At 39.3% G+C, this 15,000-nt stretch overlaps 1 protein-coding gene across 1 annotated transcript in view; it reads right to left on the bottom strand.

Annotated features, from left to right (window-relative positions):
- arnt2 (aryl-hydrocarbon receptor nuclear translocator 2) overlaps positions 1–15,000 on the bottom strand; it is a 57,979-nt gene that overhangs the window by 28,937 nt on the left and 14,042 nt on the right. The window contains exons 4-8 of the mRNA XM_029457233.1: positions 11,467–11,680; positions 9,769–9,982; positions 5,092–5,194; positions 2,558–2,623; positions 973–1,058 (exon numbers count right to left, since the gene is read on the bottom strand). Of these exons, the coding sequence (XP_029313093.1) occupies positions 973–1,058; positions 2,558–2,623; positions 5,092–5,194; positions 9,769–9,982; positions 11,467–11,680 (683 nt within the window). The remainder of the gene's footprint in view (positions 1–972; positions 1,059–2,557; positions 2,624–5,091; positions 5,195–9,768; positions 9,983–11,466; positions 11,681–15,000) is intronic.

Below are 15,000 nucleotides of genomic sequence, written 5' to 3'. Positions count from 1 at the left end.
CATATACTTGTTAGTACGATAAATTAATTGTTAGTTATTAGAAAAATTTGGAACGTCACCAGACAAGTGACTTGGCTTGAATTTGACAAGAGTGGTGAACAGAAAAAACATATTTGTCTAAGTGCATTTAGTTCACTCACACTTATTTAACCCTAAAACAGCAAGGAACCTAATAAGTAGTGAAGTACTAAAGAAAACAAATATTGTTTTTGTTGTCCGGCGCAGCAGATAGTTGAGTATTTTTAGGTTTGTATCCGTGTCTGCAGGTCAGTAAGACAGGTCAGTAAAATGGTTGGCCTTGGTACAGGAGAGTGTTGAGAAATATATTTTACCTGAATGCTCCCCCACAGTTCTATTTTATACAATAAAGTGATATTTAGAGGCAGCACGAATGCAAAAAGCTCAATCTGAAATAGTTTTCATCATAGAGATAAATCTTGCAGATATGCTGGGTTGTATGACTTGATTTCCTGAGTGTACTTAGACTGGAGCAGAAAGGAGAGTAGAGTAAGAGGAACACCTGGAATTCTGGGAGGAACAGGCTTGTTGTTAGAGCAAACATCTGTACTGTTATTTGGGAAGTCTATCAGTCATAAGACAGACTGCAAAAAACACTCCAGCAGTCAAATTCAGACAAAGACAAAAATATTAAAGGTTTGCTTTGCACAGTATGTGAGCAAAAGCTAATAGGATGGAGCAGAGTCTTACGTCAGACAGACTTTCAAAAAAGCTGCTCTGAATCCTGCCTCTCCACTCACACACTGGATGGAAGACAAGAACTACACAGGCTGTGGTGGATCTGTGGTTGAATCCAAGTCCTGAACCATAGCTTTGCAGAGCCACAGCTGCTTTAGGCTGGACCAGGCTTCCCTTACTCTGAGCAGGGACTCATGCAGTGAGGTGAAGTTTGGGTTAAACAGGGATAGAGACAAGAGCAGTTCAGGATGTGTATGAATGTGTGTGTTTGTTTACCTGCGGGGGGCCAGGCTTTGATGTAGCCAGTGCAATGCACCACAGAGTACTGAGCCTCTCCTTCTTTTGAAGGTCCAAGTCCATTCCTGTCACACACAACACACACACACACACACACACACACACACACACTTCAACTTCAGGATTCAACAACAATACAGGCACTCTGAGACATTTAATACATAAGACTGTTGGCCATAACTACTAAAATATCTGTATTGGGATTATACAGGAAGTGGGCGTGTTTATATTGGAAGTCTGCTTTATTTTCTGTGTTAAATCCATTTATAGATATATAGATGGAGGTTATAGAGAGTGGGGGGGTCCGAATTGCATCAAATCATATTGCAAGCATTTTCTTTAAAAACTCGAGGTTGTGTTGAGGTTGTTGAAATCTGGTATGAAAAACTGGAGTAAAACAATATCAAGTGACTTATAGGCGTTAAGTTGTGACTCTCTTGTATGTGCTCACATGCTGTATGTCAAACAGTTTTTGCTGGGTATCCCTACTGTACTGTAAGCACTTAGCCTGGATGAAAACTGAATGTTTAGAAATACTAATGTTCAGATGGTTAATGTGGTTTCTTTTTTCTTCTTTATCGTATTTATAGACTGATCTGATAGGAGATAAATCCATTTTACAAATTGGCTTATTCACAATGTTTTTAGATTTATTTAATAGATTTTTTTGTCTTTGAACATTATAGGTGATAATTATATATCCCCTTGTGTATTTAACCTTATATTACAATATTACATTACATGTCATTTTTTAGACGCTCCTATCCAGAGCTTACAGTGAACTAACTACAGGGACAGTCTCCCTGCAGCAACTCAGGGTTAAGTGCCTTGCTCAGGGGCTCAATGGTGGCAGCCCTGGTACTGAACTCACAACCTTCCGGTGTTCTGTTTGGAATGCCTTCAATTCTTGACTTGAGCCTTGGTAGGCATGTAAAGGAAATGTTACAAAGTACAACAAGTGGATGCAGTGAACTGCATGTCTGGAACTTAATTCATGTGACTGAAACCAAGGGGCTATTGTAGCTTTCATTGATATACTATGTATGCACATATATAATGCTGCATTTGTACACATTTATATCAATCTAACAGATAAAACAATAATGATATTAGGACAGATATGATCATCATGCTTTCCATAAAAATGGTAGTGTCAGAAGAACAATGTTTTGTTCATAAACTGCTGCATTATTAGTGCACGAACCATGCTTAAAGTCATATTTTCACACCTTTTTAGGACAGTATTATAATTACATTTTCACGCACTAAAAGCTCTTTCTGCTGATTATAAAGCTTAATTGCTGTAAATGTAGGTAATAATTGAATGCGAACAAGATGACCATTACTCATCTGGATGTTAGTAGCTAGACAGTTAAACTTGGGACCAACCCGAAGACTAGCTCAAACCAAAAAAAGAGGGGAATGGAATCTTTATGTATCACACACTATATGATTTTATCTGCTGACTGGAAAATTATTTTTTTTAAAGTGACATGATCATATCCACAAGTAAGTGATTTTGTATAATGGATCGCAACTATGGTTAGAGAAGAAGTTCCTGTACCTGTATCGCTTCCTCATGTTAGACAGACGGTTTAGGGAGATGTGATCCAAAGGAGCACTCCCGCACCTGCACACAAATACAAAATAAAGTATAAATTACATTCCAGTGCTACACGATACCAGCAAGTGGCTGTTAATCACATTAGGAGGCAGCACATATACAACTGCTTCACCAACAACATCCACCATGTGCTGACACATCTCACGTCCTCTTTATTGAAGTTTTTAAACATTTTGTAAATTGACCACAGTATCTCACAAACCATTTTGCCCTGTTCCAATAAGAGAATGTTAGTTATTCAAAGACTTTGAAGATGAAGATCCACACACTGCAGTGTAGAGGCCCGGTTACAGCTGCCCATGTTCCCTGATGGGGTTGTTGATTTATAGGAATTAAACTAATCTCAAAACTAACAAATATTGTTTAATTTATCTTAAAACACCACATAGCAAACACTGAATGGTCCTTTACTTGATCAGCTGTGGGAATCCTTATTTTCTTCCTTCCTTCATTCATGAAAGGAGGGAGGAAGGAAGAAAGGAACGGAGGAAGAGATAAAGGAAAGAATGAAAGATGGAAGGAAAGAAGGAAGGAATTACATGATGACAGAAGAAAGGAAGAGAAGGCAAGAAAGGAAGAAAGGGAGGAAGGAAAGGAGGAAGGAAAGAAGGAAGAAAGAAAAGGAGAACGATTGATAGGAAGGAAGGCAAGCAGGAAGGCAGGCAGGAAGGCAGGCAGGAAGCAAGGAATGAAGCAAGCAAGCAAGGAAGGATGGAAGTAAGGAAGGAAGTATGGAAGTAAGGAAGGAAGGAAGGAAGGAAGGAAGGAAGGAAGGAAGGAAATAAAGAAAGGGGTGAAAGGAAGGAAAGGAGGAAGAAAGGAAGGGAAAGAAGGAAGGAAAGGAAAGAAAGAAGGGATCAAGGAAATAAGAAAGGAAGGATAGAAGGAAAGGAGCAAGGAAGGAGGTAAGGTGAAAAGGTAGGAAGGGAGTAATTGCTCCCAGTTGGATATCATTGAGGCCATTGGTCAGAGGGTGTTGTTCTGTTGAGAGGCCAGTCTCGTGGCTGAACACAGAAAAACATGCAAGTCCAACAAATTCCTAACAACATGACACTGTGGCTCTCGTGCGACTCGCAGGCCTTTGAGATAGATCCAGACAAAACAAGGCTACAGCCAGCGTGTCATAAATAAAATGGAAAAGGTGTGTTATGTAGTTAAACTTAACATTAGCTCCTCCATGTCCTTGAAGCAGTCAAAGCTTCTTTGATGTAGTTTGTAGCCATGGAGTGGAGATGGTGTGATGTCCAACAGATGGTATTAATAATTAGAACATAGAAAGCGAGCCAAAGTGAACAATGCATCAAATGACAATGTGAACACATTGTGACAATGTGAAAGGGGTCACTTTATGGATTGGTAATTGCTCAAATAAAGCAGACAAATTCTTGGCATTTCTCAACTGTACCCTTCTGTGTTTAGTCCACCACAGCCTGCTAGTGTTGCAGACTTTGAAGTGCTGCTTTTCTGTAAGACAGCTGGGCTCTACACTGCAGCATTCCATAGCATATGGGAGTGAATATTAGAGTGTGTGAATATGAAACATGACTTGGGCTCTGTGGTGAGTGACAGAGAGTTCAGACACTGAGGTTGTCAAAATTGATGGATGTGCTAAGTTTCAGACTCTAACAAATCTGTTATCTCTCCTACTTCTTCTCGGGTGGCTGTGGCTCAGGAGGTAGAGTGGTCGGGGGTTCGATCCCCAGCCCCTGAGGTCAACACGTCCAAGTGTCCTTGGGCAAGATACTGAACCCCAAATTGCTCCCGAGGGCATGACCAATGGTGTGTGAGTGTGTGTGAATGTGTATCACTCCTGATGAGCATGGCACCTTGTAGGGAAGCTTCTGCCTTCGATGAATGAATGGGTGAATGCTGACATGTGTTAAAGTGCTTTGAGTGGTCGCAAAGATTGGAAAAGTGCTACATAAATGCAGTCCATTTACCATGTACCATTCTTTTTTGTGGTTAAAGTGATGTGGTGACCGTACTCAGCCACATATCATTTGTGAGGGAAGATCCGTGAGTGTTATATCAATGTGTCAGATACATATTTACTCAACATTTAAGCATCAGATCAGACACCATATTGGCAGATATCCACTATTAAAAGGTCTTGGATCTGGGTCAGAAAATGTGGGAACATTCCTACATTTGTCATATCAATATACTGTACATATATTCAGATCATAGAAATATTGTTATATTATTTCTATTGTTCTCTTGATTTTAAAACTACTGCTCTAACCTACTTTTTACCTGTTAGAATCTTACCTCTAGTTCTTCACAGGCCTCTGAAACATCCTGAAAGTTCTACACAGGTCTGCATTTTATGATTAATTGTGGAAATAATAGCCTGAACACCAACATCAATCAGATATGAAACAGCTTTCATATCTAAATTCACACCTAAAAGAAACAATCTATTGGCGACAAAGTGATTGTTAATATTGACACACTTGGCACACGGTCACACACACCTCATGCGGCAGATGAAGGACCGTCGAGAACCCATGCACATCCTCATGGAGGACTGCTGCCCCTCCTTCTTCACTGTTCCTGTCTTCAGGTCCAGAATCCGTCCTGGTAACACACAGATAGCCGATCATATTAAAACAGGGCACAGATAACATTAACATGTAGTGCGGTAAAGACTCATTTGCAGCTGGTTATCTCTTTCAATCTGTATTCTTATTAGCAAACCCGATGGAGGAGAAAATGGTCTTGTACGTGTTTACTGGACTGAGAAACACCAATTCAGTCTATGATCAAAGCTTAATAGACATGTAATCAGCAACAACGACAAAAGTATGAAATCAGAGAATGAGAAAACACTGTAGACACTGTGCCAAGCAGAACACAAACCTAAAGCTCTTATGTCACATTTGAATGTTAAAGATGTTTAATGTTATCTGCCCAGAAAATTCAGCATTGTTTGTGTTCCTGCTGTTCACATGTTCTCATTCAAGCTATTTTCCACCTGCATGACTAAGCATGCTTGGTGTAAAAACTCATATCAGAACAGTTCCTTAAATATAAACTCAGCAACTCTTTACTAGTTATGGTTTGTACTACTCAGCCTGTGAAATCAGTTGCACAATGTCTTCTAGGGATGAATGATTTGAGGAACATATATAATTGCACATATGCTGAACACACTGATTATGTTCTATAAATGAACATCCAGGTCTGTGATTGTGGTCTACATAAGATTTAACAAGATACGTTTGTATAAAGCATGGTCACATTATTTCAACATAAAAAAAGAAAAAAAGATTGTTTAGATCAACAACACTATTGAAATTCTAAAGTAAACCATTCCCACGCTGATGGAGGTTCTGCTCTGACCGCATCTGCTAAAAGTTGTCACCATCCAACCAGAGAAATTCTATTTTTCTCAACAGCATTAAAGGAATTGTCAACATTGTGCTTATTTCCTTGCTTCCTGAGAGTGAGATGAAAATATTGATATGTTTTAAATACAGGGCTGGACTCAGGACATGGTGAGTCTGGCTTAGCATAAGGGCTGGGGGCAGGGGATATACTGTAGCTATAGCTGTAGCATCCGAAGTTCAAAATTACACTTGCCAACACGCTTAAAGTTCACTGAATAACATCTCCACCTCCCCCTTTTTTATTATTCCACAATGAACTACAGACAGCAACAACTGGTGTTTTGGCCGATTCTTTTTTCCAGTCCTCCACATCAGTGAGCTGGAAAAAACATGCAGTTCTGCAACAGGCACACCACAAAGTTCAAACAGTGAGCAGCAGAAGAGGAAAAATCCTGCAAAACATACTGCTTTAGTTCCACTGAATGAAGCTTAACTCTGAGATTTCTCTGAGACTTCAAAGGCTGTGTATGTGTGCATGCTTGTGTGTGTGTTTTCATCTGTCACAGCTCCACATGGAGATTATTGTGTTATGTGGATTACTGCTGGGTATTCAGTGTTGTTCAGAGGGCCTCTGCGGGTCAGATGGACAGACTGACATACACAAATACTAACCCTGAGGCTCCACTGAGTTGCTGTTTAGAGGAGAATTAACAAGACAACGTTGCCCTCTAGTGAGAACTATGAGCATGTCGGACATTTTAAAATTCTAAATTGCTATCTCACCGTCAGTGTCTTTCAGTTTTTCTCAATTGTTAACAGACATTTTCTGAAATAATACCTCATATTCTCTAAACTTCTGGAAATGGAGGATTTTGAATCCTCTTTTAATCATCACACATGTACACAGCACAGCCAGTAGAATTTAGACTGCATTTAATTCATCCTAGTATAAGGAGTATGTTTTTAAGTAAAAAAATATAGAAAGAGAAAGAAGCAGTAATGTGAACACAATTATGTATTATTTTTTCCCCCAAAATGCTATATACATCCCAAAAAAACACTAAATTGGTGTCTTCTAAATACACCATAAACAATAGAAAAATGTACTGTATGCAGTAAAAAAGTAAAAGTAGGTTGCATCCTGTGTCTCCCTGGCCAATACTGTAAATACTGTGTCAGTCCCGTACCAATACCAGTGAAATTCCATGATTACTGATTATGTTATCACAATAAAAAACAAAAACAAAACAATAAATCCCATACAATCCTTTATTACGTTTGAATACTGTTTTTTTAGGAAGTTTAACAGGTCATAATTCCCTCTAATATCTATTTTATATTTATGTGAAAACATCTCCTTCAAAATGTTAACTGGAATGAGTTTCTCACCAAAAACTGCATTTTAGTTTACAAGATTACACTTGAACCCACCACATTATAATGTTATACTTCACCCAATACACATATTTACTGAATCGATCCTGAACGCACCTTAATACAAGTCAATTGCACCTCCGGCACTGGCTGCTAACAGCTAACGTTAACTAGCTGTACTATTACCAATTTCAACACGGATTTGTGTTGTTTACAATGTATCACAAAAAGGGAAGTGTGTGTGTGCATGACAGAGAGAGAGCGAGGTGGATGTGACAGCAAACGGCTGTTAGGGAGAGAGGGAGTAAAGTAACAATTTCATTGTGGAACATATACTAGCAAATTTAACAAACTACTAGCACTAGGCATTATGGTAAATAAGGGCCATCGCTATCGTACAATATTCTCAGTACGAGTGCGTACAGCTGAAGAGATGTTGGTGTGGAGTCAAGCAGGGTCTTCACAGTAAATTGCTAACTAGTTTTTGAAAGATATTACTGGAACGTTTTTTCCTGTACAACCCATTTGTTACCCACAAAGCACAATCCAGAAAGCCTCATTTGAGAAATGGAGGGGGAGCGCAAATAGATCGCAATTTTTGGTGCCACTTTTTAAAATTCTGTATAAAATGTGTGATTTCCTGTGTTTTCAAATCTTGTAGTTGTAGGGTGGTAGTGATGGTGGTATGTTCATCGATTTATTGTTTTGAGTTGTGGAGTGGAGCTGTGTACAAACAGCTCTGGCAGCCTGGGGAAACAGTGATGCCTAAATATGTAATGTGACCTGTGCATTAAGGGACAGGTGGTGTATGGGTTAGCACATCGCAGCTGTTACTACGTAGTGGAAGAATGGATTTTTTCCAGTTTATAAAGTAGTCTGAGATATTGGAGAATGATTCAGTGTTGTTCTTGTAGTGATGAGAGAGTGTGATGGTTCCTGCCTGCTGAAATTATGAATACTGCATTAAATTAAATAGTTTGCGTGTTACTGTATGAGCATTTACCTTTAAAAAAACAAAACAAGTTTGATCTGGGATGGATGGAGTGACTATTCTGTGAGATTGTACCTTAGTGATGATTTTTATATCCACGTTGATGAGAGAAATGAGATGGCAAGGTTAGGATTTTGTTAGACTTTAGGAGGAGTGAAATTGGGGCTGTGTTTATGTTTGCTGGAAATCTGGAATTATTTGTTTGTTAAAGAGCTGAGCTAGAATGTACCGGACGTGTTTATGGAACTTGAGTTCCTGCTGCTTTATTTGGCATAAGATTGAGAGTAGAGAAAAGTTTATCCTGTGTGGAGAATCAAGAATTTTTGTTTGTATTTTACTAAGCTTTTATTTCATCTCACTCTCAGGCTGTGTCAAGTCAACACTGTTGCTATGGCGGCTCATTTACATGCAGCAGGCGGTAGCTCCCATGAACTTTGCTACATATTTGTTTTCCTGTTTGCTGATGTCCGGTCGCAGGAAAATAAGATGGATGAAATAAGACTTAAAGCCCACATCTTCACACAGATCCTGCTCCACTGTGCCATCCCGGATCAAGCTGCTGCACTTGACGGGCGGACTACAGGACAGAGTGCAGGACTCCGGTGGGACGAGACGAGGCGGACTCAATGATGCTTGGTGCTCAAACATAGTCAAAGTTGATGAACAATTTACCTTTTTATATATTAAGTTTACTGATGCAAATTCAAACAATGCACTCCAGGAATGGACTACTGTATGTTTATGTTCAATTCCAGACTGTGTACGCAGTGGAATGTGATGTTGTTGACCGTCTCTCCAGGTAGTCTGAGCCGTGTGGTCGTGCATTTCTTTACTGTTTTTTTGGGGTCGTCCAGGGTTTGTTGGGGAATCCCGGTGTAAACTAGATTGTGTCTCAGGCGGCATGCTTGTAAATCCAGAATAGACTGTTTCATAGTTTTGTTTTCAGTGGCAACACAGTACGCAAAGCTTTGTTAAACAGACTGCTTCTCTGCCGTCTCCATTAACAATAACTTTGCAGTCTGAAACCTCAGTTGTGATCGTAATAGATATTTTTCAGAGCAGGCATGTTGGTACATCAGAGCAGGGAAAAGCACAAGTGTAACTTATATTAATAAGACTGTATTCCATGTTGTGGAACTAGTTTCAAGGTGCATGCTGGCTCACTAGTATGGCTTAATGGGAGATTTGATGGAACTGAGCCAACATGCAGATTGATCAACAATCAACAGCTGGACAGGTAGAGTATGAAGGGAGGCCTAATACAGCTGACTGTGCATGATAACACCAGTGTGGCAAGGGATAGAGCTTGGTATCATTTATCCAAACAAGTGAGCACAGTGGTACAAATGGTACATGTACCTGTGTGTTATGTGTGACACGTGGTTTTAAGGCCTTTTGCAAACCAATAGAAAAGCGTTGGTCTGAAAGAGAATTTTTAGTGACGGTTCTTCCTCTACCTGTCATGGAGTTTTCTGAAGTACTGAGTTGTTCCCTCAGCTTGTCCACATCATCAGGGTGCACCTGTTCATACAGAGTGCTGCCAAACCACTCTGCCTGGGGATGGTTCAGCACCGGTGCCACCGAGTCCGACACGTAGATCACCCGTCCCGTCTCTGCGGCAACCACAAACAGGAATCCGTCCGCCGCTTCCAGGATAAGATGCTTCAGTTCCTACAGGGGTAAATGAGCACAGACATAAACACACAACCACACAGAGGTAAGATCACAGACATGTACATTTATTTAACACTGGAATTGTAGTAATGATTTTTTTTACATTCAACATACATTAAGAGGTCTATCTATATATATATATATATATATATATATATATATATATATATATATCTTTAAATATAAAAACACAGACACTGAGCTTGTTCAATGACAAAACAGGCTGTGAATCATTAGAAAGTTACACACTGGCTCTGGTCTTCCATTGTCAGTGTGTAAAATCATCAGGTGTCTCAAACCACTCTCTAGGTTAGCATGTCGTAATCTGCCTCAGGAGTTATTTTACAGGTTTCCTAATGTCAAAATTGTTCCAGTTTCTTGGAAAATGTTGAGGATGCACAGTAAACAAAAGTGAACACATTAATTACTTTAGTCATTGTCTGCTCCACAGTAATCAGTCCAATTGCAACATGCACAACAGTAAATCCAAGTGACTCTTTTGGAAAAGGATAGAATTGTATTGAGTTTATGGCCCTGTTACTGTTGTGCTTTTGATGTGAAGCAACGGTCGTAGCAAAAATATATAACTATAATAATAATAATAATAATAATAATAATAATAATAATAATAATAAAAGTCTTATCTTATCAATGCCCATCCAGAGAGTGTTGCATATACTCCTACATGACAAACAATGCCTCTTCACAGGGGAAAATGTTTTGACAAATCAATTTATTCTGAACTAGAATTAGGATTATTGTGGCTGTACGCCTCCACCAACCATGTTGTGTTGCAGTTCACATCCATGTCTGTCCAAAATGTTTAATGTTTAATCCTATTAGACATCTGTGTGAAGTTGTTATCATGAGCGTGGGCATTCTTTAGTCATGGTGAACTTGACGTTTTATCATCACATTTTAACCAGTTCATTCTTAAATCCAAGTGGACATTTATTGCCAAATTTGAAAAATATTGGCAACAAAGGTTTCTGGGATATTGCATTGACGAGAGTGGGAAGGACTGACAACAAACATAATGCCTCTAGCCTGTGCTATCACGTGAAAGCATTAAGAGAAAGTAGCTGGGAGAAGATTTACATCTTATATTGAGCAGATTGTGAAATGTTTAATCAACTAGGTTCAAACAAGGTTTTTGTATATACAATTTCTATTTGAGTGAGCTTTCATTCTGATGCACAGAATAATTCTACATGCATCCCTGTTATGATCAGGTTAATGAAGATTATTACATTTTGTATGTAAACATAATATCTTGGTTTCAAAAACCTTGATACAGTAAGCATTTCCCCACATCCCAGTTCTTTTTTTATTTGATGAGAAATGTTCATCTTGCTTTCCATATAGCCTTCTAAACTGAGCATTCTCACAATTATTTTGTTTAAATGACTTTGTGGAAATTAGTGATATTAAAGTGATTAGTGATTCAATGTGGTAAAAAAAAAGTCAAGACAGTACAGTACCTGTTCAGTGAGAAAGGAGGGCTTATAGGCTCCATCAGTGGACGTGTTCCCAGTACCCCTCATTGATTTCATATGGGAGACAGCCATACGCAGGATGGTCAGTTTATCAGGTTTTCGGGCCAGTGCACTGCAGGTAGGGACCATGTCTGACAGCTCAGTGATGTACTGGGTCATTTTGTTGCGCCGGCGTCGCTCAATTTCGCTGTGGTTCTCTCTATAACAGAGAAAAGAGCAGTTAGGTACTTGGAGAGTATAGACTAGGAACTACTAGCCAGCCATGCTTGGACAAATGACAAACAGCTTTATGATGCATCCGATCAGGATTCTCTCCAGACTTTTGACCATGATTTACCACATGGTTTGCCAATGTCCTTCAACAGCAACCTATGATCTGTTTTAGTCTTAATTGAAATGTAAGAGAAATGTATTTTACCATTACATCTTACCTTTAACAAGTATATTGCCTAGAATCCGCAATAAATTAACCAACATTTTGAATGAACAACTGATAAAATGTCTTGTCAACTGCATGCCATCTACTCATCTGCAATTTGGAGATGCATTTCTGGTTTTAGTTTTCCCCTGAGGAACAAAATGAGTACTTATAACAACGCAGATCAGCTAGCAGTGTCTTTTATATAGAATCTTTATATGATTGAGGGATTTTCCTTCAGACAGCAAGAGGGACACATAAGGTTATGCCAAAAAGCTTTCAGAGGCTCATACTGTATTCTGTAATTGTGAGAGACAAAATTCCGCAAAATATTTATTTAATATCAGTTATCGATATACACTATATTTAATGATATAATAATTAATATTAATGATTAATATTGTCTTTAGAAAATATTAATGTTGAGCTTTAACATTCCCATAAGCTTATATTTCTCTGGTAGTAGACTCAGTAGCAGGAATTGTTTGAGCGGCAAAGAGAAAATCTTTATACATAAATTAATAATCTTTATATCGCTGCAATATAAAAGCAGCATGGGAAGATCAATTATGGGTCCAAAGTTTGAAACACAAATTTTGGAACGTACCGTTCAGCGTACCTTTTATTCATTCATGTATAGCAGGGGTATTCAAGCAAAGGAGCCGGAGCATCATAATGTCTAACTTGCGTTATGAATTGGTGTGATATATATTGAAGTAGCCTGGAAGCTGTATCAACGTCTGCATAACTGACTGTCAAATCAAATAATAATAAATTGTATTTATAGGCGCACTTTTCATTTTAGTAAACAAAACTCAAAGTGCTACAGAGTAAAAATTATGAAGCAGAATATACATTTAAAAAACATTGAAGAATGAAGTACAATTCAAAAACATTTAGACAATATTTATTGTCACTTAACATTGAACTATACAGATATATATAATAGTGTAGATCTGTATAATGATCTTCTTGGGCTGCATTTGAAAATAAAATAGTGAAAATAAATAAGTAATAAATAATAAAAATTGTTTTTGAAAAATTGTACATCTTAAAATAAAGTGCTTAATTTTAGAAAAATTAAATAAAGTGTGGCAGCAGTTTGAGGTTCCCTTTTTCTTTGTTAACTATTTCACATCTTGACTTAACAGTCTCAACTAATTGAACAATTGAACAGTTTTACAGTTTCTCTTTCTTTCCCTCTTATATCCCACTCCCCACTTTCTTTTGTTCAGTGAGAGAATTGAGCTCTAGCTTGTCCTGCCAGGATTTTAAATCTGGGCTGGAATGGTGTCAGGGCCATTCTCATACACATGTGCAGGTGCTCGTTGGTTAGCCTGGAAAGATATTTAGTTTTAATCATGTTCATTGTGGAGAAAGCTGCCTCGCTGTATGTGGAGCCAAACATGGTGAAGATGTACATGGCTACTTTCCTCAGACCTGGAAAAGGTACATAAACTACATAACAGCTGAGCATTGTCAGAAACATCAGTGGACTCATCTACAGCTAAGCCTACACACAGTGCCTTATGAGGGCTTCATCCAACTGGGCTAGCACATCCTGGGTTAATATCAAATTTTTCTTTGTGGCTGATGATGCTGACAGAGACTGCTTATTTATGTATTTGCTTTATTTTGTCACAAAGCTCTTCTTTTTGTTTTCCCTCAAGCAAAGTTTCAGCTACTGCAGTCATGCACTCCTTGACAACCCCTCCATCAGTAAATGTTTTTTTGTGTTGACCCAAAATCCAACCAACTCTGAGGGAACATTCATGAGCTCGTTGTTGGGCAGTGAATGAATGGGTCAGGATCCTGGTGGATTGATTATATGGGCTCTGAGACTGCTTATTTTATGTGACCTCAGTTCAGATTTGACTGGGTGTGTTTGGTCAAAAACTTTGTGTTTTGCCTCATAGTGGCGTTTCACATTGCCACTTTTAATGAGCGCCACAGTCTCTGAACATAGAGACACACTGGTTTTGTGCTCCCAGTTGGAAGGATAAACATAAATGAGTCTGTCCATTCTGGGTTGAAAACTCTGTTTTCGCTGTCCACTTTTCTCTTCTTAGAGAGCGCCATGTGTGGTTATTTGTCTCTCCTTGTCTGCCACTCACTTGTCTTTTCGTCTGTATTTCTGTCTCGGTCTGCCGCTGACTCGTCTTTTTGTCTCTACTTCTTTCCCTGTCTCCGGCTCACTCGTCTCTCAGTCTTCTCTCCCTGCTAATTTGTCTAATCGCTAATCGCCTCTCATCTGTCTGTATTCAGAGTTGCAATGTTTGCCGGTTGGAATGCACAGATTTGATTGGCTGAGTAGCATCACGTGACATGTCTTAACTCGCATGCAAGCTAACAACACGCTTAACACGAATGGACGGACAAATATTGATTGACTTTGCCAGCCGCAACAAGTAATAAACTGGTGTGTTTATCGTGCAACAAATGTATTTCCGTGATGAAAGAATACAACGTGAAGAGGCACTACAAGTCAAGTCATGGCTCGTTTTCTGTCAGATTTCCCGTGGGCTCAGAGGAACGGAGAAGGACCGTTAGCATCATTTAACGGAGTCAAGTGGCTTTTGGTCGCTTTTGCACGGAACAAGAGAGCCTCGATGGCAGTCCTGCTTTTTTTTTTAGTTCTCTCCTCTCCTTTCCTCCGCTGTGTCTGACTGACTGAGCCCCGCGAAGCAGAGGAGAGAATGTGAACGTGCAAAATAACGCAGTAAACACGGAAACGTGCACATAAACAAGATACATATCATTTTGTTACGTGCCGTGGTGCGTGCTGTGGTGCCTGTGTGTGTGTGTGTCTCTCTCTCCCTCTGCTTGGCTCTCCCAAGGTGCAGCTCCCGCAGGTGCCGGCAATTCGTAATCAGTGCCTGCACAAAAGGCTGGGAGAGGGGCAACACCAGTCTCTCGCTTCTCCTCCTGCTCAGTGTGTGCGTTTGGTGTCGGTCCTCTACGGTCATTGAGTGACTAAGGAGCTGTGGAGCATAATTGTGCTTGTGTGGAGCTACTTTTGTTTAACTGTACATTAATTAAATGCTCTTTCCTTTTACAACTCAGTTGCCTCGTGCTCACTTTCTTCGCCAGGATTACTAAAT

The sequence above is a fragment of the Cottoperca gobio genome, chromosome 3, assembly GCF_900634415.1.
Source record: "Cottoperca gobio chromosome 3, fCotGob3.1, whole genome shotgun sequence".
Taxonomy (NCBI): Eukaryota; Metazoa; Chordata; class Actinopteri; order Perciformes; family Bovichtidae; genus Cottoperca; species Cottoperca gobio.
Note: the sequence above shows the minus strand (reverse complement) of the source record. Positions and strands in the feature narration are given on the sequence as shown.